The sequence below is a fragment of the Rhinolophus sinicus genome, chromosome 17 (assembly GCF_057876585.1).
Source record: "Rhinolophus sinicus isolate RSI-liver-muscle chromosome 17, RSI-T2T, whole genome shotgun sequence".
Taxonomy (NCBI): domain Eukaryota; kingdom Metazoa; phylum Chordata; class Mammalia; order Chiroptera; family Rhinolophidae; genus Rhinolophus; species Rhinolophus sinicus.
The window spans coordinates 151371670-151395738 of NC_142517.1; the positions used below are offsets into that span (position 1 = coordinate 151371670).

A 24069-nucleotide genomic window follows, 5' to 3' on the forward strand; every position below is an offset into this window, starting at 1 on the left:
CAGAGCTTCTCCCTCCTTTCCAACCCAAGAATTCCACCTCAGATGCTGGTAAGAAATCCCGGCTCCTGAGTGGCCAGGTGTTTGTCCCTAAAGGTGCCACGGTTCCTCTTTATGTGTGACAGCTCTTTCAGAATCAACACGTTGGTTTGCTCATTCCTTTTGCACAGAAAGCTGATCTCGAAAAAGTGTTTATCAGTTTCTGTGTAAAGGCAGCCACTGATGTCCCAGGACTCCAGTGACAGAAAGCCTTAAAATACGGGAACAAAAATGTTAACAAAACCAAAGGCACTTAGCAGCCCGGACACCATTTCTTTCCTGCCTTTGGTTGTTGGTCTTATGAAGGAGCACTGGGACAGTGTGAGGATGGGACAGAAAATGAGGCGACACTTTCCCTCGGCCCTGACTTCTCTCTCTGAAGCGCTGGTTATCATCACAGGACTGCATGTCCTTTTCTGAGCCATTGAGTACCAGGCTACCTTGGCTCTGGCAAGTTAAGTTCTCTAAACCCCATGTACCCAATTCACATTCCACATCATCCACATCGCAGGGGAGGCATACAGAAATGGACGGTATGGATGTTTTTCTTGCCCACTCCTTTGACCACCATGACAGAGCCATTGGGCAGCAGAAAAAGAATACTGTACAGCTACACAAAAATTTAATCTGCTGTAGGTACAAGGAGTCAATTTCCTATACTAAGTGCCTCCCATAAAACACGTTGGTGTGGGAAAGAGTTCTCTCGCCCCCTCGAATGCTGTACCACTGTCTGCTACTGGGAAAACCAAATGAGGTCACTAAGGGGGCACTGATAAGAGCATCTTGAAATCCTTACCCGCATGCTTGCTTGATGGGATACTGTATTTATTCTGTCCTCCTTGCTGGGCAATGACAAACAGTGCCACAGTTAAAGGGTAGCAGGAAGGAAGGAAGGAGAGGGATGGGCTTTTTGGTCTTTAAGAATAGACCAAAGGTGCACTTTTACTGAGGTGAAATGTAGTGAGCTGATGGCTGATGTCTCTGGTCCCCCCATACAAAGATTCAAATAACTAAAAAGAAGGGGGTAGAAAGGTTTTTCCAATTCTTTTGAAGGAAACATTATTTTGAGTAGATAGCAAATCTGAAATAATTTTCAACTCTCTTTCAAACCAATCTACTGAACTCAAGAAAGAAGTCAGAAATGAAATAAAATTTTCACATATTTAATCTACTTAAAAAAATGGACAGAAAAATAAAATTTCAGATGTTTTTTTATTCAAAGGTTCTCAAAAGAAATAAAACAGAAAAAGCTAACAATCTGATCAAATGTACAGTTCAAAAATGTCTTTTGGCGTTTAACAACAAGTCCTAGGAAAGAAAACTACAGAGTTATCTTGAACCGGACAAATAAGTTACCACTGGCAAGTTTGTGGCACTAGTAAAACAAAAATAAAAAATTAACTCTCTTGATCATATAGATATCTCTATGAAAATCTTTTTTTTTTCAATCTGTACAAAAGGTCTTTCTTCATAAATTAATTTTTTTATAATTTAATGGCTGTCTACTATGTGATGTTTAACTGATTTTTTTTTATTTTTTTATTTTTTTATTTTTTATGTACAGAGGTTATGTTTCCCAAATCTTACCCAGACGAGTATGGCACTTAGTTCAGACATTTCTAGCAGCAGGTTTCCCCTCCCCTCTAACTGAGCTATCAAATTTCTGTCTTAACTAATGCAAAAATATCAAGTAGTGAGAGACCCAGGTTTATAAATGTACTAGGTACGAGGGTGCTGCGTTCAGTCTGGACTTTCACAAAGCAGTAATATTCCAGGGAGCATAGAACCAATAATACCACAACTTTAAAAAAGGAAACAAAAACAAAAACAAAGACACATTTCTCTTATGACTATGTAATTTTCACTAGAATCTACACTTCTCAGAGCAGCAAGGACTTTTGAAACTATGAAATGTCACTGACATCTATAATCAAATACAAGCATAAAATTTAAGAACTAAAAAATACTCGAAAGAAATAACTGCTTAGCCCTAGCTCCTGAGCTAGGAGGATTTGGTCTGTGGAAACAGGGAGGGCCAGCAACCTGTCCCAGCACAAAAGAAAATAGACTCTGAGGTAGATAACTGATCACACACAGTTGACCAGACAAGTACACAGTTTTGGAAGACAACTTAATTTACCATTGCTTTTCAAACGTATGCAATTGTCTTAATAAAAGAGCTTTAATAACAGTGAATCATCTTATATGTACTAAAGTAGAAATAACTGTGTATTTATGAATCAGGAATTTCATAGTTTCAAAATTGGTTTTTCTTTACACTTAACACTTGTAGTGATGATGTAAAGTGTGGCACTGCTTGGATCCAAATCTTCCTTCATGCTTTTTTGTTTGTTTGTGTGTGTCCATACATCAATTAAAATTATAAAACCTAAATGCAAAGGTACAAAAAAGGCACATTCTCCTAACCGCAAACTGGTCCGGCAAAAATAAAGAGCACAGAAGATGTGATGCTGAGACAAGTTGGAGCTACTGGTTACTGGCTCTTCGGTCTTTGGTGAAGTTACCTTTAAAAGTGCCAAGTAATTTTTATTTCTCAAATTTACGTAATAGAGAGCAAGAGAGAGAGCTAGTAGCCAATCGTTTCGCTTCTATTCATATCTCAGCTTGTTTGAAGATAAATCCTTACTTTTAGCTTTTGCCATTTCGTTGCAATAGCAACATTTTTCGGTTTGCCAGATCGCAGGCATCATTCTCATTCTAAAGCACTATCATTAGTATAAAGGAAGGACAAAACATTCGGGGACTTCCCTCCCCCGCCCCCCACCCCCAGTCCCAACGCTACCTACACTAAATCTAGAACATCAAGTTAGTTTTTTTTTTTTCCTGAAAAAAGGCAAAAAAGACTTTACATTGCATCATACAGCAGATATCCTAAATCAGTCAAACTATCAGAGGAAACTGTTGGCATACAGCCTTACAAACAATTTACCCTATTAAAAGTTCCCCAGTCAGAAAATGTGTTTCACACAAAACATTTTTCCCTTCTTGCATTTCACTACCTTACACATTATGTGAAAAATCATTAAAAACACCTATTACATATTTAAAAAAGCCAAAATTTCAGCAACTTTTATTGACTACCTTTTAAAAGCCCTATGCTGCTGTTTTACAAGGCATAATAGACCAGCTCATTTGGTCAAAGCATTCTACATCATTAGTTTGAACTAACTTTTACTGAAACAGCTACAGCATCAAAAGAGTTAAGGCAAATTGGAATTCATAGAAAAGGGTAAGACACTTCACACTACGTTGAAAGAAAAACGGAAAGCGAGAAAAGGGACACTGACGGCAACACTGAATTACAGCAACACTCGCACTGCAAGCACAGAACACCATGGGTGAAGTCGGACTATTTAAACGTCAGAAAGCCCATTTCATACAGCTGGAAAAAAAAACACAAATTAAACACAAAATGAACAAACCACAAAAATCCGGTCATGCACTTGGATAAGTCTTCATGGTCTTTGTGCACACCCAGAAAATTGAAGTTTTCTTTTTTTTCCTTTTTCTTTTCTTTTTTCCTTTTTTTTTCTTTTTTTGCATTGTAACATTTAATAAAAATCTTTTGTTTTGTTTTTGTTGTTTTTTCTTTTTTTCTCTTTTTTTTTTTTTCTTTTTTACTAAAATAAACCTGTTCAGGGGAACAGCTACTAGATGAATTTAAGGGTTTTATGCACCTTATAGAACTTATAGCAAAAATAGTTTTAGTTGATTTCATTATAAATAACGTTTTCAAGAACCTGTGCAAAACTGTCAATAATTTCCTAAAGCACAATTGATCAGAAAAATCCATGATTGTTCAGCCTTCACACCCTTCTTCATGTAAGAACACCCTTCTGTACATCTGGAAGAGAAAAATAAAGCACAAATGCTTTTGTATATCTGGTATAATACACCACAGAGCTTTGTAATCTTTCTCATTTTAAAGATACAGGGGTTTATAAGAAGCTGGGCTCATCACTGAAGTTTTGAGATTTGTGGTCCAAGTGACAGCTGGGAATGCAACCTCTCAATCTAAGGATACTGACATTAAATTCACAGTCAAGATATTGCTAATCTTGTAATGCTAGATTATTCGAAGTCACGCTGTATTTCCTTCAGTTTGTGAGCATTAAAGTAACATAAATAATGTTGGAAGCTTGTCATGCAGGACAAATTTGGTACGTGGGGCTCTCTAATATTTTACAGATTTTTGGTGGGGATGTAAATGTACATTTGACAACAATGCCAGGCACTGTTTTTTTTTTTTAGGTACTTAGTGAGCAAATCCACAAAATCACTACTTTTAACATTTTGATGACATTAGATTCCTGGGCTATGATTAAAGAGGTGTGATAAAATTTTGAGTTATTTTAAGAAACTTTTTGATTAAAAATAAACAAACAAACAAACTTTCCTTGACCTGAGCCCTACAGTTATGGAGACCGTTTCCTCCTACCTCACAGTTACTTATTGGGTTGAAAGGTATATGGAGAATGGTCATTAGACGTCTCTACAGCCACCTGCTGCTGACCACTCGCTTCCTACAACAAAGCAGAACAGATGAGACATATGAGCAAAAAAAATCCAAACTCCTCTGCCCACATCTGACTGCCCAACATCTTTAAAACGAGCACTCTTTAAAAGTGATTTTCTTAAGGTCATGTAGAGCTCTCAAGGTTAATTATTTCCCTAAGGAGTTAAAATGTCTGACAGACTCAAAGAACCTCCCGCCTCAATTTTTATGAGTTGTCTCTTCAAACCAAGCTACGATTTATCAAGCAAATCTCTTATCCCTTGGGGCCAGATGTGACTTGGAATTCAGTATTTTCAGATTTTAGGATCTGAAATACGGTATGCATCTGCTGGCTATCACAGCATATACCCAGTGGAGTCTAGGGCTGTACCTCATAAGCAAACACATTAACAGTTCTACATGGAAAGGTATGAATATGTGCAGTAAGTGGGGTAAAGAATGTGTCATAAGTGGGGTAACTGATGCAATACGTTGCAACAGTTCAAGTTGGGTTTTGCCACAAGTCAGGTTTTTTTCGCTCAAGTAGTTAGAGAGAAATTTTATTTTATATATATGATGTGATATATGATATATATTATGATATATATTATATGTGTGTATATATACACACAAATAATATGATATATATTATATATATATATTATATATGATATATACCGGAGGTGCCAAAAAAAATGTATACAGGTGGACACTTTGGTCAATGTTTTTCAAGCAGTAGTTTGTCGTAATCAGGAGTGTTTGGATGCTGATGGTAACTACTTTGAGCACCTCTTGTAATTGCAGAAATCAAACGTGACTTGTATTCATCTTTTGTTATCAGTATATATTGAGTATTACAATTTTAATACAGTTTCCCTTTCTTAAAATGTATATACATATTTTTGGCACCGTGTGTGTGAGTGTGTGTGTGTGTTGTTTCTGAATTGCAAATAAGAGATTATGGGTTCTGATAACTATGGCTGTCAATAACTGCTCAAATTTAAATCAATCAAAAGCAAACAAGACACCCCCTCATATACACCCCCCCCCCCACCCCGCCAAATCCAGCACAGTCATTGGAACCTAAGGGATCTGCCTAGTGGGTGGGATTGATTGGGTTGATGACTTTCCTTAGAATTTTAAGGATACTTCGCAAGAAAGAGCTATGCTTTCTATCCAATTTTAATTCAAACATCAGACTTCTTCCTTATCATTATTGTATCAGCATCTTCCATAACAAGAACTAAGAGCTATTTAGCTATCCTAACAGCCTCTATAAAAACAGGTATGGTTTATTCCTCATCCCTGTTAAAAGTTTTGCAACATCAGTCTTTCCAAGTATCTTAATTATAACTGATTTCTTTTTGTAATTATCATTGTTGATATTAGCTTTGGTACTAGGACTGCAAACTCCAGCTTTATCTTAATTTGCTTGTACCATTTTACAGAGACAAGATAGAAACTTGACAAAATAATGAAATGTACTACAAGCTTGGAAAATATTTCTGAGAATCGTGCGGGCATGGCCTTGATGTCACTATACTAATTTGTATGCAGAGAATTAGATTTCATAGTTGAAAATAACTCTAGGTATATACTCCTTCTAAACTCAAATCTGTATGCAAATGTTTGACCTTTGATTGATATTTCTTTGAGTTCCATCTAAGTTACCCATTTCTCAAACTACTCATCGCCAGAATGGCCAAGGGAGGGTCTGTACCAACCTCAACAGGAACTGCCGTCGTCTGCACATGTGTGTACTGTGGCAAATAGGCTCCTTGCATAGCTGATGTTGCAGGCATGTACTGCAAAGAAGAATATGGTCAGGAAGGGTCACGACGAGCCATGCAAAATTCTGAGCACTTGGGCAATTCTGAGATGGGATGACAAGTATTTGGAAGTCTCAAAGAAAAAACTTAAATGGGCTACCTAAAAGTTTATTAGTGCACATAGCATATCATATGGAAGGCAAAGTAAAGGTTTCCTACATTTTGAATTTGTCAGAACCTTTCTTGGGCTTTCCTAACAAAGAAGCACCTGCGTGAAGATCACTAAAGTTTCTCATCCTCAATAATTCAACATCACTAATGTGTTATTTTAGAAGATCTCGCCTCAAAGGACCTCATTATTTTCCAGTAGCCCCCTGAGCTAGTATCCAGAATTATTTCCCTAAGTGGAGATCCAAGGGGGAAATGACTTATTAGGTTTTTAATAGGTCACTGCAGAATAGAAATTGGACCCTTGCTCTCCTGATACTGGCAGTCCTTTTCCAAAGGCAGGACCACTTTTTAGTTAATCTCATTGGATGTGTGTGGTCCTGGTTTAAGCTTCACATGAAGCTGATGCTGGTTTTGAATGTGAAAAGGAAAAACACACTGCCCTTTGTTCTTTTAAGCCACAATAGACATAGTCTGAATTGAAAGCTTTTGGCCATTTTACCATCTAAACACTACGAATATGAACCCTGGAAGTTAATCTGGTATCAGCTCAACCTCAATACTCAACTAAGTCCCCTGGACTCTGGGGAAATAATTCAGTACAAAGATTGCCATTCAATGCCCCCAAATTCCATAAAAGAAATAAGTGAGGGAAAAACATCCCCTGCCTTTAACACCATGTATCACCTTCATCTTTTGATTCATGAGATCAGGTCTGCCAGTGTGAATGAATGACACAGGTTATTAGGCCTGGATGCAGTTATGTATGGGTGCTATATTCTTTTCCAAAGGCAGGAGAGCTTTCTAGTTTGGTGAAGATGAGATACCTAGAGGATCAACTTACAGTTCATTAATTAATCAAGAAATACCTGAGTATTACCATGAGGAAAGCAACTTGGGGAGGGGGGTGTAAGGGGGTCAGATATAACCGCTGACATTATAGAGCCTATGATTGACAGGGAAGACAGACTGCATTAATTTACCCTCCTCTGTTTGCCGAGACAGATGATATTAATTTGCCACCTACTGTTCCGGTGTTGCCTAGTGACAGATGACTCATCTGCTGGGCCAGAGGGTTGATCATAGATGCGGGCTGTAGTGACATGGTGTGTTCCATTGAGGGAGTTAACACGGTACCCTGGGAAATCGGAGACAGGAGCAGTATAAGACACACCGAAGGAGGGAGTTCAGATTCTGTAATCACCTTTTGCACGTGAAATGCCTTAGTCTGTTGAGGAACGTGAAGCAAAAATAACCTTCCCTCAAACTTGCACATGTATAATAATGTCCTAAAAATCTTCTAGAGTGCACTTCCTGAGACCTTTCAGAGTACTCACTTCACAGAAATCCCTGTAGAAAACATCTCTCCTGTCACCTTCACTTAACTATAAAGCAAGCTAGTCCAGCAGGAGGAGCTGTAACAAAAAACGCAAACTATTTTTGGCTGGCTAGGGTTACAAAAAGACTTAATTATATTTTTAAATAAATGTAGTTGATGTTTTATGCAGCCACAAAATACTATACTACATTGGATATTATAAATACAGCGTTTTGTTCAAAAATGTTCTATATGTATAGTCATTTGATTCAAGATCAAGCTGTTAGGATTAAGGTCACAGTTTTCATTCACTGCTTCCCAGCACTTTGAACTAGTTTGGTACCAGGGGAGGGGAGCAGATTCAGATATAATTAATAATCCAATTTCTGATTCTTTGACTTCATTTGAAAAAAATTCTGGCCATTAAGAATAAAATTAAATATAGTTTTTTTAAAAAAAGAGAGGAGGGGGTGAAGAAGAATCACCTGTCACCCAATCTCTCCCTAATAAACCACTGTTACCGCTGTCAGGATACTGCTGTCCAGATTCTAGCCTTGGCATGTTTTTACAGAGTTGCAACAAACGTACATAAACAATTTCATATTGTAAATGTTTGCTTTTAAGTTAACATTCTATTATAAATATTTACCTACTCACTGCATAGCCAAAAGTATTATCATTTTTAATGATTACATAATGGTACATTGATTGCATAAATCAAAATTTAATTCTATTTTTGCATTTTCTCTAATTTATCCTATATCACATTCTTATGGATTATACCATTCCTCTCACTTTGCAATCACCCAAATATCTGAGAATACAATTATTCTAACACACCCTATAAACATTGTATTAATGTTACGCTTTGGGTATCACTGTCCCCAACTTACCCCTTAAATACACTGTTATTTATTGATAATTAGATACACGATGGATGACAGAGATTGATGCACAGGCACTTCAACTGTGGCTGCAGGCAGTCTAAATCTGGGTGGGGAAAGGGAATGAATCCTCAGACAGGACCTACATGTACTACTGCTGTCTCCTCAAAGATGTTAAACTGAGATACTCAGCCTTCGTCTCTAACAGTTGCCACCCCAAAAAGATACACGTGTCAGAAATAGTTTGTTAATACATTTCATGAGAAAATTTTTTCCTTTGTAAATGTTTAATGTGCATCATCAAAAAGTATGTGGTAACACGGAAATGACTCAGATGCCCAGAATATGCTGAAGGAGTTTCCTGTTCCTTTTCCCCATTCATCTGCAGGAACTACTAAACTAGGGAGCCCCCAAATGAAAAGTGAGTTCATTTCCAGTATTTCAAAACGGGACAGCACAAAGTACCAGGGACATGGATTGCCATGAGCATTTGTGTATGTGTGGGTGTAAATATGCCTACATGAGCAGGTATGTGTGAGTTTGCAGATGTACGTGTGCATACAGAAGCATAACGTGTGTATGTTTATACAGACACACAACACACACAGACACATCATCCGAGAGCTCTTCTCCGGTATTATCTACTAAACATGTTTTATCTGCTTCTTCAAAGACAGCTCAGCAACTTCCTGTTCAGAACTTCTCCCTGGACTGCTGTTTCATACACATGGTCTTACACTGGGTCTTCTTTGGGAGATTTGGAGGTTCTCTTGAGAGAAACCCCTGTTTCATCGTAAGGCCAAGAATAGTGTGCTTTTCCTAAGCAACTGATCTGTTTTTATCTTATACGTACTGTGACCTGTATAGCTTATCAGATTGTCATTTTTCACTGGTTACCAGAAAACTTAGGGCCAAATGTGTGGCCTTCTCATGGCAAGCATGTAGGTCATTGAGTTGGGCATTCTTAGCCTTTTTGTGATTTTGTTCTCCACCTTTTTTTTTTTCAACTTTTTAAACCCAAGCTTTAGTTCAACAAACTAGATTTTATGTATCTTTAAAAACCACATTAAAATTCTACCTAATAAGGTGAAGTGAAACTCACTCAATTAAAAAAGTATAATATACATAAGTACAACAAATGCTCATGTCACTGAAGAAATCACATTATTTATTGAAGAAGGTGTTACTTTTGTATTTATGGTTTGTATGGAGAGGCTAAGTAACACAGATAAAAATCTCTAGCTCAATTTTTAACACTTTATATTTGCAGTAAGCAGAACATAAAAAATGAAAGCTGTTTCATCCCAAGTACTATTAAAAATTTAACAATTTAAAAACCTTACAATATAAAAAATTTAAAAAGTAAAAAACTCAATTTGATGATCTCCTACAGGACTGGTATGAGGAAGAAAAGGGAGCCCTGGCTCCAATACAATGCATTTTAAGTTCTTACCAATTGCAAATTTAACTTAATGTCAACGACCAATTTGTTTCAAGACAAAGGTGAGTAGAAGTTTTATAATAAGCTTGTACTTTCTCATATACCATGCTTAAAATTCCCAACGCTTCTACCGTCTTTGGCAAATGGTTTTTACCCAGATACTGGTTTTAACATGTACACGGTTTACTTGCAAACCACAAAGCCATTAATGTGAAATACTTACGGGGTGCTGAAGGAGATATGGTTGCGGCTGCATCCAAGAAGGACTTTGCACCTGGAAAAGGGAGGATGTCGAAAGCAACATTGGTTTCCATTGGAATACCACCTATTTCTCTAGAAATCTTAATCATGTTAAAATCTACAGAAGGAAAATAAGGAAACAATACTATCAACGATTAAAAAGATTAAGGCACTGAGAGTTCTTGGCAAACTGGTCACTCTGAATAGGATGAAGTAATTATTTAAAACCAAGTTCCATTTGCCCACTCAAGAAGTATTTACTGAGTATCAGGCACCGAAAAGAGAAAAAGGTGAATTAGACATGGGCCCCACCCTCAAGACATTTATGGTCTAAGGAAGGGAGATAAACAGGCAAACAACTCAAGTAAATAGTACAAAGTGTTATCATCAAGGTATGAACTAGGTACGTTAGGAATACAGATAAATGAGAATGATTTCCAGCACATCTTTTTAGAAACTAACCCTTAAAGTATGTGCTTATTCAAAAAGAATATCCAAAGTTAATCCCTCTTGGATACCTCGGGCATTAGGTCTCAGAAATCCTGTCTGGTGGTCAATAGTTTCTAGTCAGTGTGGAAAAGACAAATCTGAAATTCAGATTTAGCAAATTAGACGTCAGTAACTAGATCTTGACATGTACAGTCAATAGGGCATTCACACAGTAGACCCTCCGGATTGAGAAATCAGATGTGAGAGTCAGGTTCTGTGGCTGGAGAGAACGCCGGTGCAGCCTGCCACTCGAGAGAAAAAACAGATCAGTCCATTTCGTGATGCCCAGAACTGTCCTGAGACTATGTAATTTTTAAAAAGAAGTTTCAGTCTCTAATTCTTCACAACAAAACCCTCCTGTGTCTTATCCCCTACGGTTAACTTCAGAGGTGCTATAGAGAGGTTATGGGGAAGAAGGTATTGTGATTTACCTTGATAGCAGAGCCCCGATACTTGTTTTCTCTGGTTTCCTTTGCCACCTAAGGCAGACCAAAGTTAAGTGCTTCTGCCTTGTTAACATTTCAGTTATCTGGACTGCAGCCTTTCCCCATTGGGGTATTGGTGGTTTCCTGCAGATGCCAATTTCTCAAATCCAATTGTATAAGCATATGGTGGTTTAGTGGAGAAAGGCTCACTCCAACACGAGTGCAAGGCCTTCACTGAACAAATCACGGGGAGGCAAGCAGCTCCCTATAGACCCCAATTTGGGCCAGATGCTCCCATTTTTTTCGTATGCTTCAGTGGTCTTAATAACCTAATACAGTTTTATGAGGTTAGGGAGCTTATAACACCTAACCCAATTTTCTTTCTTAAGCAGCAAATCAGCCGCTGTCAATTTCTATTCCTCATTTTTCCCTAGCTATAAAATGGGAATAATAATCTATTTTCTATGAACTCTTTACCAATGGTTCTTTACCCTTGTTTGGGTCATGGAGCCCTTCGAAAACCTGATGAAAGAAACAGACCCCCCCACCCCCCCCAATTAACTAAACAGATCAGTTTTCCCCAAAATGTTCCCATAAGCAACATTTTCCAAACATGTTAAGGAAATCACAGATCATTTAAAGCCCATATGCTGACGCTACTGGGTCCCTGAAGTTATGGGGTTAAGAATCAGTCTTCGAGGTTATGGCACTGAGTGTCAAGCAAATGAAATGAAATTCTACATTAGCTTAGGGAAATACAGAATGCCTAGGAGAAGAAATCACATCTTTGAAATGAATTGCTGTTTCTAGTTAGGTATAGCGTATCTGTTACCAATGCTGGTCTCCTATTTTTTTTTTTTTTTATCGTATGGCCAAGATGTTCATTGTTTTTATAGAAAAGAGGTGGTGGGGAAGATGCAGTAATAGCTGTAATATATCTATGGCAGCATACATTCAAATCAATATGGACAATCTTTCATTTGCCTGAGCATTAGCTTACTTGGTCCTGTTTTTAGGGATATACATCAATGGCAGAGGGTTCCAAGTCAGATAGTTAAGAAAGAAGACTACCTTTCAATATCAGATATAGGAATTGTTAATTAGGGAAAATACACTAGAGCAGATCTCACTGAGTTTTATATAGGCAAGGAAAACATAGAAATCTTAAGTCCAAAATAATTAAAAGGCTTTAAATAAGTGAATACTATGCCCAGCAAATTGAAGCACCAGCTTAAGTAACATAACAACCCAGGAAGATAAAAGAAGAGACAACTCAGGGAAAGGAGGAGAAAAGAACCTAAAAGCTGAGGAGGGCTGTGAATGCTACCTTAAAACTTCAGGTTCAGTGCATTTAACCACTTCTCTTTGTTATTGAAAGCTACTTTTATGTTTTTAGACAAAACCACCTTTATGATATTGCTGATGTTAATTAATTCATTATTTAAAAATGTATAGTGAATATACTCTTACTAGCCAGCTAATCCTGCATATTAATGATGAGATAATAATCATAGCTAACATTTGTTAAGTGCTAAATACGCCAGGTATTGTACCAAGGTCTTTACATAGTTTCATTTAGTTCTTATAAGAAGCCTATGAGATAAAAACTATTATTATCCCCATTTTAAAGATGAGGAAACCGAGGCTTACAGAAGTAAATTAACACAGTCAATAGATATTGCAATCCCCTACCCTCAGAAACCAGGGTTACATCTAATTCAATTGTTTTAAAAACAAGAATACACAAAAGTTTAGTTTAGTCACACAGGATCTCAACAGTCAACAAAAGAGAACTATATTCCTGTCTGTAACTGAACTTGGTTACAAAGTTCCTGTTTGGGCCCAGGCAGTAACCCTGTTAGAGGCACTTCGCTAAGGAAATATATACAACACCAGGTTCGTGAAGAACAGGAGCTAAATCCTGCAATAAAATCCAATCTGTATTATATCAAGCTGTTTAATGAGATCTTGGTTCTCAGTAAGAAATTTATTTTAAGGTAAAGCTTCCTCACAAAAATAACCTTAACAGGGAGTCACCGCCTTTCTTTCTTGGCCTCAAATCTCACTCCACTGCTCATTTAATGTTTTGTAATATTGACATATCTGTATGTATTCGCATGTTTACTTGCTCTTTTGTTAGTTCCTGCTGACGAATAAACAAAGGCAAGTGGGCACACCTATTCTGTATTTCACCTGATGCCAATTCTCTTTAAGTTTCGATTTCTGGGGCACATGGTGTCCAACAGCAGGGCTCGTTGTAGAAGAAGTATTTGGGTTCACCTCAATTCTAAAGTACTATGATTTCAAGGACTGGCAAGTGACAACCATTTCCCCATTTTACGTTCTCCTACATAAAAAGTAAATTAGTCTGTCAAATAAAAAGCAGCTTATTCTAAGTTGGGTATCCAAGCTGCATAACATATGACTTAAATTTCACGATAAATGCTCAAAATTTTAAGACGCATAAAAAAGTGTAGCAGTGATTCATGGTCAGCAAGTTGTCATACTCTTGATGAATCCTAATGGTACAAACCTGGTAGGCAGATACAGGAGACGCAATATAGGGTGTAATAGAAGTTTGAGTGATCATTCGGTTTGTAGCAATACTGTATGGTGAAGGGTAAAATCTAGAACAAACACAAAAGCCTTTATTAAGTAATCCTTTAAATAGAATATTTCACGGAACAAACGTCTGACATTTTCCACCTTCACATTTTCCCTTAAGCCATTATGTATTTATCTTAATGACATACCCGTTCTGAATAGCAGCTGTGGTTGGGTCATAAGTAAGTGTCATTCCAGCCTATGGGAATGAAAAAGAAATAGAAACATTCATCTGCAAAGGCACGATTTATAAATTCTATTTCCTAAGTCATGGCAACATAAGACAGTGATAGTTTAGTAGCATTTGATAAAATTGGGAGTGTCTGTTAGACAAACGCAGTTATAAACTCAACATGAGAATTAAGCTCTAGATCTGTAGTAACCATTAGTCACAGGCAGCTATTTAAAATTCAATGAAACACTGAGTCCCTCCAGCACACTAGCTACATTTCAAGTGTTCAAATAGCCACACGTAGTTAGTGGTCATCACTGGGCATATTCTACAACGCGTCTATTGGATGGCACTTCCCTAGAGGTTCTTGAACCAATCTGCTACTTTTTGTAAAAATAATAATAATTCATTGAAAATAAATATGGGGAAATGAAGGTCCAACATTTTTATTAAGAAATTGGGTTTTCTTTTTTTAAACATTATTTGAAAGAATTAGTCAAAAAACAAACAAAAAAAAAACCTCATCAACAAATATACTATGTATTTTAATGTTACTTAGGATGATTTCTGAATAATTATAAATGTAAACCGCTCTAAGAAATCGTGACATTAAAAAAAAGTATGCACTTCTTAACAGCAATTTAAAATGCTCCTTTACTTTATGCGTAGTTAGCTAGGAAATAAACATAGCTGTTTCCATCATCTATCTGTCTGTCTGGCAAACCGTCATGCTCTTAGCACCATCTCCACTGGGAAGGGTTTTAATTTGACATTATCCGGACTGTAAAGTTTTGGTTCTGGTACCTGTTACACAGAAGTGTGGCGGCCAGGTTAACATGATGCTTGTGTAACTATTCACATAGGCTTTCACGATTACACACCCACACTAAAGATTCAGGAAAGAACTTACAAGTCTCACCTCTCCTTCTCTATGCCATGGTCTTCCATTAGGGATGTATTTGTTTGGGTTCTGTCTCTTCTTCTGTCCTCCATCCGCAAACTTACACAACAAAGGTTCTGTAGGAGCTGAAGGAACAGGGAGGAAGAATATGAAACCAAAACGATGTGTGCATACGGGTGACAAAATGTAAGTGAATTTCTTTAACAGGAACAGTATGCACGCTGTAAGGGAACTGATAGAACGCTTTCAGGCAAAAATTTACTCAGACCCTTACAAGATTATCCACTGGTGAAAAATATAGTACAGAAAACGTATGTTATTCTTTTTAAACCAGAATGTAATGAAGACATTTAAAAAGCTATTTTTGAGGAAGCATAGGAATCTTTTGAGTCACTTCTGCCACTTCTTTAGGTGCAAATACACTTCCTTTCATCCTGGGCCCTCTCCAACTCCACCTCTATAAATCTTCAAATGTAAATAGGATCGTGTCATCCTTCCCTCCCCCAACGTAAAAACGTTCCCGCAGCTGCCCGTATATAATTCCTCAGAGAGGCCCTTGGCTTCCCCTGGTGGAAAGTAAGTCCCCCTTACACCCCTCACGCTGTATTTTTATTCATAGCATTTATAACAATTTGCGAGCACAGTTATTTGTTTGGTGTCTGTCTGTCCTCTAGAGTGTAAACTCCATGGGGACAGTGACATCTGTCCTATCCCCAGGGGCTAAGTGGCTGGCATGTTGTGGGCACTTATTACATCTTGGTTAAATCGATGAATGAATCAAATAGGTCTGTTCTCTGTTTATTTTTGGGATCCAGCATTGAAGGTAGCAGTTGTGAGAAAGCTGAAAACACCCTATTTAAAGGTTTTCTGTGCCTTTAATCATCCGGTTTGGTGTTGCTTTACTCTATGTGTATAACATAAAATGATCCAAAGAACAACTCAAGAAACTAACAGAAAAGCACAAGACGCAAGACTCAGAGACTATCTCACATGGATGCATAAACATTAAAAAAAAAGAAAAAAGAAAAAAAAAAAAAACGGGGAAAAAAAAGGAGGGGGGAGCGGCGATGGCCTAGTAGACTACCTGTGACTTTTCCTTTCCTTTGCTTCAATATAATGGAAATTGCGGTGTGTTCCTGGAAGCTGTGCATGTTTCTATATGTTTCTAGTTAATGCAGTAAAGGCAGTCACACCTTCCTGTCTGGTTCTCACATTCTGTCCCTGTCTACTGTAGAACCGTGATTACTACTTTCAAGTTCTGTTTCAAAGTTAAATAACCAGGAAGAGAAAAATATTACTGGTGGAAAATTGACTCCTTTCTTCTTTGCCTCTTATTATCCTAATTCATCTCTTATTTTATATCACTATTACCCACCCACTAATGACAGGGTACAAGGAATAGTGACTCCTAACACTTCTCTGCCAAGAAATACAACACAACAAAAAAACTCCAATGGCAATTGCTTCTCAGTGAGCTGGCTAGGCTGTTGTTTGGCACTCTCTCCTCCTCTCCCTAGTGTGACACTCTCTGGAGGGACGGGCTGGAATGTAAACTCACTTCTGTACTGCAGGGACTAGGAGGTGAGAGCAACAGTGTGAGGTGTCTGGTGAGAATATAGCCTTGGCCCCACCTTTCACAAAGGGGTCCTTTGTTTTCCTTCTGATGCCATCTCCCTCTACCACCCCCCAGACTTACCCAAACAAGGAACTTCCATTTAAGGCAAACTGGGTGTGATGGAAGATGGACTAGGGCCAAATCCTAGACTGCAGATGAACTATTCTTTTTGTCTTCTCAAAAATAATGAAAAAAAGGCATTGACTTTTGGAAATTTCCACCTTTACAATTCCAGAAGGTAAAGTAAATGAATTCAATGAAGCAAGAGAGCTTTCTAACCACGATGAAGCATTTAATTCTACAACTGGGGTATTTAGGGATAGATGGGAACTAGGACTAAGGGAATACAGACCTCAAGAAGGGAAGGGAAGGGATAAAGGGCAAATCCTTCTGAGTAAGGAGAGTATCTTGTCTGTCTATAGCTGTGGATGTCTCACCTTGACTTCTAAGGACAAACTGACGACTCAGACAAAGAGAAGCAACTCTCACCACAGACCTAGCAAGGTCCTTAGAGCATCAAATGTTTTCTCCAGGGAGATCTGAGGTTTTAGGATTTTGCCTTCTCATCACCTCGTCGGGGAAGGGAGAGAGAATTACCTCTGTGGTGTTGGCACTTTGTGGGACGTCACTTTGAGGAGATGCTTTTACCTTGAGGCATTATAAAGACTAGCTGCTAGACTGAAATTTAACTTTTTATTTTTTTAAGAGTTCCCCTGGCATGGAGAGTAATGCAAAGAGACCATTTTCCTCCTATAGCATCACTTCTTCCCAAGAAAGAAGGCGGCCAGTTTGGACTCATTCTGGAAATATGCTATAGGCTCCCTAAGCAGGCAGGTGTGAATGAAAGCAGTTATTAGCAATGCCTGGAGAGCACTGAAGTGGCACATTTGTTGAAAGGCCTAGTGTCCCTGTCTATGGTAAGGTGTTTCCAACCCACTGCCATTCATTTAGACTACCCTCTGTCAAAGAAAAAGCAATCTCAGGCAAAAACAAAGCCTGTTAAAAACGTACAATGATGAGGTAAACTTCAAGTGAGTGATGACATGTTTGTAAATGTATCACTTAAAATTAAAAAAACAAATAGAACAGGATGTAGTTGAACCTTTCAAAAATGAATTATATTTACTAGATGATTTTGTGCTGTCATTGAGACATTGTTCCCTTCTAAAACCAAAAAGGTAAGTAGTTATATGTTTGTCTACAGACAGGTGTCCTGTATCTTAGGAAAACAAATTTCTTCTTCTAAAGGATTATGGCTTGTAGAAATGATACATCTTTTAGACAGTTGTTGGCTTCCTGTCTCAGGGAAACAGGAGTGCCCCAGTATTCCATGTGAAGCAATATAAAATTCTAAGAGCTTCCTTCTTTCCTCCATTAAAGTTCCCTTTGAGTCTATTCAGCAGTTGAAATTTTTATTGAGTGTCTACTATGTACAATGCATAGGGTTAAGAAGTAGGGTTACAGTAATGGATAAAAATAGGCTTGCAGTCTAATGGGAACGAGAGAGTACTCAATCTTATGAAAACCCATTTAGCCATGTTTGGGACAGAGCAGTGTTTTTAGAGACGTTTGTTTTTAACAAAAATGCCACCCAGAAGTGAAATACCTCTGATACAGGAACAGCTGTATTTCTTTTCATAGATGCTACTTCCTGTACTTGGATGACGTTAGGAGAAACAGCTTAACCTTGTAAGTTCTTGGTCTTACTCATTACGGAGATTGTGCCATGCGCTCCAGGAAAGCAAGTATGCAAAAATTTCTTGAAGACACACATGTTACCATTAAGCAGAGCAAGGGTAACATGATTTCAGTTTGATTTTTGAATCAAAAAAGAAACACACATACGCAGATTTGTGTCCTGGTCCACTTGTTTTTCAGTGTGCACGAGCTTGTTACAAAATGAGTTTCTTATTTGACTGGCCTATCTGGGGCTTATTCCAAACCAGGAAATAGTCTCCAGTGTGCATTTTGGAGCCTAATACACAGGTGCCAGGTGCAAGATTGGGTGGCACATGCTATATGATGTCAGCTTGTTCTAAGACCAGTTCTTTAGGTGCCCACCCCCCCCACCGATTGTTCTTTTTGGAAGGGACATACTAAGGAGGACTGACGTGCAGAAAAGGAAGTGCCACGAATACTAGAGCAACATGATTTACTACTTTAACTTTCAAATTAATCACATCAACTGAAGTTAATTACATTAAAAATTAGTGTGAACGGCAACCCATAACTTCTATAAGCTTGGTCACTTTTCTAGATTAGCAACTCTTTACCTTAGTAACTGCAAAAAGTTCTGACAAATGATTTGTGATTTAAGATATATTCCTGTGTTACAATGACATACAAATTATACAGTTGCCCTTAATCAATTTATTTTGCCAAACATGCAGAGTATTCTAGGCTGAATTTTCCCTTAATCACAGTCTTTTGGGTTTGTAAAGGGTGTGCCTCAGATTTTATCCCAATCAATATTCTGTAAAATATAAACTGCCCTCAATGGAAGTTTTTCCATCGGTTATGGAAAACTAGCCCAACTCAGTAACTGTCTAGCTAGCTTTCTTTCTGATAATGCTGCCTACTTTCAAACTTCCTTAACTAACAACAGGCAAGGAATTATCTAGGGCTCTTCTTTTAAAATTTTCAACTGAAGAATCCAGAAAGTATTATTGTTTTTTTGTGTGAGATCTTTCAGGTCAGATTCTCCTCCTTATTATCCAAGACAGAAAAGTCATTTTCTCGTTCATCAGAACCAACAGGAGCACGTACCTCCAAAAGCTTAACTACTGTAGTATAACCATCCACGGGCAACACCACAAATGCAAACACTGATTCTGATATTTTGGGGCACTTATTAAGAGCCATCTGAGATAACTGGGTTTACTGGGTTCTCCAATGTGCCTTCAACAGGGATTTGCGAGGGAGACGCTCTTTTACAAACGCCTGACTTTGTGCACTAACCACACCACCCCTAACAGACGATGAGCCATCTGGGAGAGGCCCGTAAGAACCACTGCGCATCTCTCTGCAGTAGTGTATCTGTCTTCCAAAGCTCAAACGCTACAGTGATTTATGCTCAGAAGCCTTCCCGTGATACCCACACTAAACATCGCTTCTAGAAGGCCCACTTTGACAAAGCACTGACCTTATGATTCGACCTCCTGGAAGTCATCCTCACGCATCTAACCGGGTGTTTCAGAGGACTCGAGTTCTCTGTGGTTTGTGACAGAGTGGACTTGGACTCACTGCATTCTAACAGCTGGAGACACTGTTCCTTCCAAACTCCCATTTTTCTAGGTATGCAGTATTTTACGCCCATCAACATTCTATCAAACGTAAACTGCCCTCGATAGAAGCTTCTCCATCAGTTGTGGAAAACTAGCCCTCTCAGCAACTGCAATTAGCTTTCTTTCTGATAATGTTGCCTACTTTCAAACTTCCTTACCTAACAACATGCAAGGAACTACCTGGGGCTCTTTTCAAATATTTTAACCTAAGGATTCAATAAAAATGATCCATTTTTTATGTGTGTGCCCCCTCTTTGTTTCTAACTAAATCCTACTGTCCTGCTCAACCACAACTCAGGGCTACAGCTTTTGCCTACAGATGTCTATCCTGCCACGCCTGTTCTGGGAGGTTTCCATCTCTCCTCCTTTCCTGGTCCTCATCAAGTGTTTCCATCTCCTACACAGCTTTACCTATCAGTAAAATAATGATTACCAACATTCAAGTTCGGTTAAATAAATAAACAAAAATGCAGTCCTTTCCCATCACTCCAACATAAATATTTTAATATTCTGTATTTATTACTTTTCGAAGTCTGTGTTTACTTTTTCATATTTGCAATGATGGTCCTTTTCTTCTACCATTTACATTGTGGACCTTTCCCTATCTTGTTATAGAATCATTTAAAAAAAGAAATGGTTACATAGTGTTTTATTTGAAAGGGGATCATATACACTTTCTTTGTTATAACACTGTGAGAACCTCTCTGTGGGTATCTTATTTATCTCCCAAACCCAGTGCCAACCTCTCTACTGGTGGTCAGACTGCTTGGTGGTTAGCACGCTGGCTCTAGATTAGTCTTCCTGGGTTTGAATTTGGCTTTGCCATTTACTAGCTAGTGACGCTGGGCAAGTTACTCACTGTTTTTCATTTCATAATCTGTGAAATGGGAATAGTAATAGGACTTACTTCAAAGGATTGTTATAATCAACATAGAAAGTACTTGGAACAACAGCTCAATGAATATTAGCAATTGTTATTACTACTATGAGCTGCTGTTGTTGAATTATGGCTCCTCCTCGTGCCTTTGAATTATTAAGATAAATTCTCAGGAGAGGGACTTGGGTTCAGGAGTTATAAACATTTTTAGGGACTGGACTGTTTCCATGGGACTTCATTCTGTGGGATTGTATAAGCTGGCTAGGTTGCTGCTTTGGCTTCACACAGAATGCAGAAACATTCAAGTTGTAGTTAAGGATGAAGTTACTGACCAATGCCTTTTAGGAAACTATTTCATTGTAACACCTACAATCTTCCACCCGAGATCCTTAGGCTTTAACAAAGTTTTTCCCCATTATTTATTGTTCCTGCCTGGCAGAACTGGATAGTGAAAACGTGCAGAACTGATTGGAACAGCCTGTTGTAGGCTGGGTGTGATGGATGGTGACAACAACGACCCGAAGGCAGCCCCAGCCTAAGCCTCACGTGGCACGCAAAGCTTTTTCAGCTAAAACACTGGCACCTTTCCAGCTGTGGTCCCTTGTCACTTTTTAAAAAATAGACTTTCCCTCCTTGGTGGAGAATGAGTTTGAGTTTGGGATCCACACGATGGCCCTCACCCCACTGGCCGCCCAGGACGGTCCCTGCATTCTGGCTTTCGTGGCAGTGACTGCTCAACAGCGTACAGCTCTTGGAGACCAGACCACAACAATATGCGCAATCAGACACTGCTCTGTTGTACATGCCAGGTGAGGGAGACAGGAGCAGATGACAATCCCAAAGGGACGATCGCATGTTCTTACGGTACCAGGTGCATCACACACATTTCTTTTGTATTGGAGCTGCCAAAACTTTCTGTTTTCACAGAATAACAATGCTTAAGACAAACATTGAGGGAAAAAAATGGGTAATAAAAACCCTTGAAAGATGTCCAAGCCTTTTTATTAGAGTCGTAATTTTTCTTCTAAACATTACTTTTCCTGCCTCCTGGCATAGGACGATGCCCTAATAATATCACCTATATACACAGAATTATGAAATGTGGGTAAGAGCAGCTTTCAAGCCCTTCTGGGCACATACCCAATCTAAAAAGTCAGAGTAACACAGAAAGCAGATGTAAAACAAGCTGAGGTCTTTGGATGGAGTGGGCCAGCAGTCACACATGCACTTCATTGGAGCTCCTCCATGACACAGACCAAGCTTTGGGCAACGCGGCAGAATGATGCCAGCACAATACTGAGAATCTAACAAGCACTCACATATCCAGTGACTAAACACTTTTTTGTTCTTTTTTTAACTCTCTGTCCTTAACACACAGGGATGTATTCAGACTCCATTAATGTCATGGTGAGGTCCAGAAAGAGAGATGGGTGATCACATTGCCTCCTGAAGTGAACACATGTGTGGCCTTTGTTCGTGTGTGTGTGTGTGTGTGTGTGTGTGTGTGTGTGTGTCTCCCACAGAGGCAAAAACAACAGGCACAGGGCAAGCGGCTCCAGGAGAGTTCCAGCTAACATGCCATGTGCATTAGTCTTCTCAGAGACTGCACTTTCTTCCAGGAAGGTACTGGAAGAGAATTTTTTAGACAAATCCTTGAATCATGACCATGAGTGACAGTGTTTCTGCCTTGGGAATGTCTCCTAATTTGGACATCAGCTCTACCTAAAACTTCCCATCCCCTGTTGCTAACATTCATTGTGTGGGAAACCCCCACCATACTAATTCTCCACAATGGAATTTTTATCAAGCAAATATTAAGTAGTTATTTTAAACCTCAACCAAATTTATCTAGATTGTTCCATAAAGAAGTTGTTGGTTCTTTTACCTCAGTTGGGGACCTTCTAAGCAAATCTGACTTATCACAAAGCAGTTAGCACTCAAAAACAAGATAAATCCAAATAATGGACAATGTGTCAAATTTTCAGGAAAATGTGAGACTGGGTGGGGAAGGACAGAAGGAAAGGCCTGTTAGGAACAATTACTTTTTTCAACACAGACTACAGTGTACATCTAAAGAAGAATGTGCTAAACAAAAAGGTAAAGCTTCTTTGAAGATATGGTAACACCAAACACAAAAGCACAAGATTTTTGAAAAGCAATTTCAGAAAACAGATTGCGTAAAAATTATAATGTGGATTTTTACAGAACTATAAATATGTACTACACTATGTACCATGTCCTAAGCGAGGGTGGGCTATGTCTGGCATGGGGGAACCCAACCATATCTCTCTGGTATGAAGAGTGTATTGGCAAGAGGGTGGGTGGCATGAGATGTGACAATACATGTGCATAGTGGCCCTCCTTCTGCTTAGCCATCTACAGACTGTCTGAAGAGTGTCACAGTTAAGATGAGTCCACTGTTCAGTTTGTTAATTTTCATAAAGTGTCTCTTGGGGACTGTATCTAATGTGAGTTTCTTTTTTGAACTTGGCTCCAATGTCATAGGCAAATTGCCAGTTGTGCAAGAATCTGAATACTCTGACACAAACCATCCTGGTTAATTCTGCTTATGCTGGTTAAACAACTTGTATCATTAAATAAACCATCCTCTGACTATATTTATGAATGTTATGTCTGCCTAGCAATGAGCCAACATTATTTAAACACTACAGTGGAGGCTCATTCAATTTACCCTTGCCTGACAATATTTCTGGTTTCATCTGGGTCTACTGAAAATTATCATATTCACTCGGAGAAAACCGATGTCATGGAGTAGCCACTTGGGTAATTTGAGGGAGAGAGTAGCATCTAATAGACAGGTAGTCAAAGAGAATTCTCATATTAAATATACAAAAAAGAGGGGTAAAAATCCAGAGAAGTTGAAAACTGTTTCAAATTTTGTTGCGGGTTCTCAAATCCACTGGGGATTTATTTTGGGGAAAAGTTGAGTTCACTGGGACAGTGTGCTTCTAAGTCCCCGCTTTGGACACTTCAAAACTGTGCTTGAAGGCAGTTCAACCTTGTTTACATGCAAAAAGGTATCCCAAAAGGCCCTCAAAATTGCCATGATTATTGTGATGAGCTCCACGTGAAAAATGCTCTTGGACACCACTAGATAACCTCTGCTGTTACAGGGCGACACACAAACTTTTTGTGCCTAGTACCGAATTAAAAACAAAATAGCCCCTGCAGCCAAAATATTTGCAGTCTAGTTGGGAACCAGACTAACTAACATACAGGAAAGATCATTAAACATGAAAAAATGGCATGAAATTAAGTTCTGATTTAGAACAAAGAAAACGCCTTAACTTTACAGCTGCCCACCCCCCT

The 24069-nt window shown here is 38.5% G+C and overlaps 1 protein-coding gene across 11 annotated transcripts in view; it reads right to left on the reverse strand.

Moving 5' to 3' along the window:
• Positions 1-1229: 1229 nt before the first annotated feature.
• The window catches only part of RBMS1 (RNA binding motif single stranded interacting protein 1), a 198214-nt gene continuing 175374 nt past the window's right edge, over positions 1230-24069 (reverse strand). For 4 of the 11 annotated variants that reach the window (XM_019727264.3, XM_074337073.2, XM_019727266.3 and 1 more), the window contains exons 7-15: positions 14973-15088; positions 14040-14089; positions 13820-13913; positions 11293-11340; positions 10356-10406; positions 7517-7627; positions 6277-6357; positions 4496-4580; positions 1230-3901 (exon numbers count right to left, since the gene is read on the reverse strand). In XM_019727264.3, the coding sequence (XP_019582823.1) occupies positions 4503-4580; positions 6277-6357; positions 7517-7627; positions 10356-10406; positions 11293-11340; positions 13820-13913; positions 14040-14089; positions 14973-15088 (629 nt within the window). In that variant the 3' untranslated portion in view covers positions 1230-3901; positions 4496-4502. The remainder of the gene's footprint in view (positions 3902-4495; positions 4581-6276; positions 6358-7516; positions 7628-10355; positions 10407-11292; positions 11341-13819; positions 13914-14039; positions 14090-14972; positions 15089-24069) is intronic. The other 7 variants (XM_074337078.2, XM_019727267.3, XM_019727269.3 and 4 more) reach the window with 3 other exon arrangements.